The 1,178-nt window shown below is 58.0% G+C and overlaps 1 protein-coding gene across 1 annotated transcript in view; it reads right to left on the bottom strand.

Moving 5' to 3' along the window:
• Positions 1-2: 2 nt before the first annotated feature.
• Positions 3-1,178, bottom strand: part of MFAP2 (microfibril associated protein 2) — a gene marked incomplete at its 3' end in the record, with an annotated part of 5,728 nt that continues 4,552 nt past the window's right edge. Inside the window, exons 3-5 of the mRNA XM_057388583.1 lie at positions 1,021-1,077; positions 454-541; positions 3-358 (exon numbers count right to left, since the gene is read on the bottom strand). Of these exons, the coding sequence (XP_057244566.1) occupies positions 3-358; positions 454-541; positions 1,021-1,077 (501 nt within the window). The remainder of the gene's footprint in view (positions 359-453; positions 542-1,020; positions 1,078-1,178) is intronic.

Raw genomic sequence — 1,178 nt, 5'->3', positions numbered from 1 at the left:
GCAGGATTTTCCCACCCCAAAACCGGATCCCGCTTTGCTCCGGGGTCGCTGGAGCAGCTCAGATCCATCCAGAGGCATTTTCCCACCCCAAAATAGGATCCCTCTTTGCTCCATGGCAGCTGGARCAGCCCGATTCRATCCTGCAGGATTTTCCCACCCCAAAACACAATCCCACTTTTTCCCGTGGGGGCTGCAGCAGTTTGGTTCAATCCTGCGGGATTTCCCCACCCCAAAACCACGGGCAAAGAGGCGATCCCAGTTTTTGGGGAGCGCGCCCCTCTCACCTCGCAGCAGCTCCTCATGGGCGCACACGGTGCGGACGCAGATCTCCTTGTTGATGACATAAACCCGGCGGAGGCTGCAATTTTGGGGACAGAAAGGAGGGGCCGGTGAAGCCGAGGGGTCCCCGACAGCCCGGGAAAGGCGGGGGTGCCCTCCTGGCCCCACACCCACCTGTAGAAGCAGATCTCGTTCAGGCATTGCTTGCAGGGCTTGTGCACCGAGTAGAGCCGGGTGCAGGGGTACTGCTCCTCCCGGCAGTCTGCAGGGACAATTTGGGGCAATTTCAGGGAGCTGCGGCCAATTCCCACCATTTCCAGGTAGTCCTAGCCAGTTCCCGGCAATTCTGGGCAACTCGGGCCAATTCTCAGCAATTCTGGCCAATTCTGGGCATTTCCGGGAAATTCCGGGCAATTCCGGGTAACTCCAGACAGTTCCATGCAATTCTGGACATTTGGCCAATTCCCAGCATTTCTGGGCAATTCCCGGCAATTCTGGGCAATTTCAGGCAATTTTGGGCATTTCTGGGCAAGTTCAGGCAATTCTGGGCATTTCCAGGCAATTCCTGGCCCATTCTGGCCAATTCCCGGCAATCCTGGGCAATTTCAGGCAATTCCCGGCAATTCCAGCCATTTCCGGGGTACCCCCGGCCCCAAAGCCTCCCCCCGCCCCAATCACCCCCACCCCACAGGGTAAAGGGCGGGTGACCCCTGTGGGATCAGGAGTGGGGTCAGCACTCACCGAGGGGTCCCGGCTCCGTGGGCTCCGTCTCAGGCACCGCAGCTGCAGGGACACGACAGGGAATTTTGGGGATTTCGGGAATTTTGGGGATTTCGGGAATTTCAGGGGTTTTGGGGATTTTGGCGATTTTAGGGAATTTCTGGGATTTTGGGGATTTC

Source organism: Malurus melanocephalus, unplaced genomic scaffold, assembly GCF_030028575.1.
Source record: "Malurus melanocephalus ecotype Western Australia unplaced genomic scaffold, MMel_1.1 scaffold_2133, whole genome shotgun sequence".
In the NCBI taxonomy this organism is placed as follows: Eukaryota; Metazoa; Chordata; class Aves; order Passeriformes; family Maluridae; genus Malurus; species Malurus melanocephalus.
Note: the sequence above shows the minus strand (reverse complement) of the source record. Positions and strands in the feature narration are given on the sequence as shown.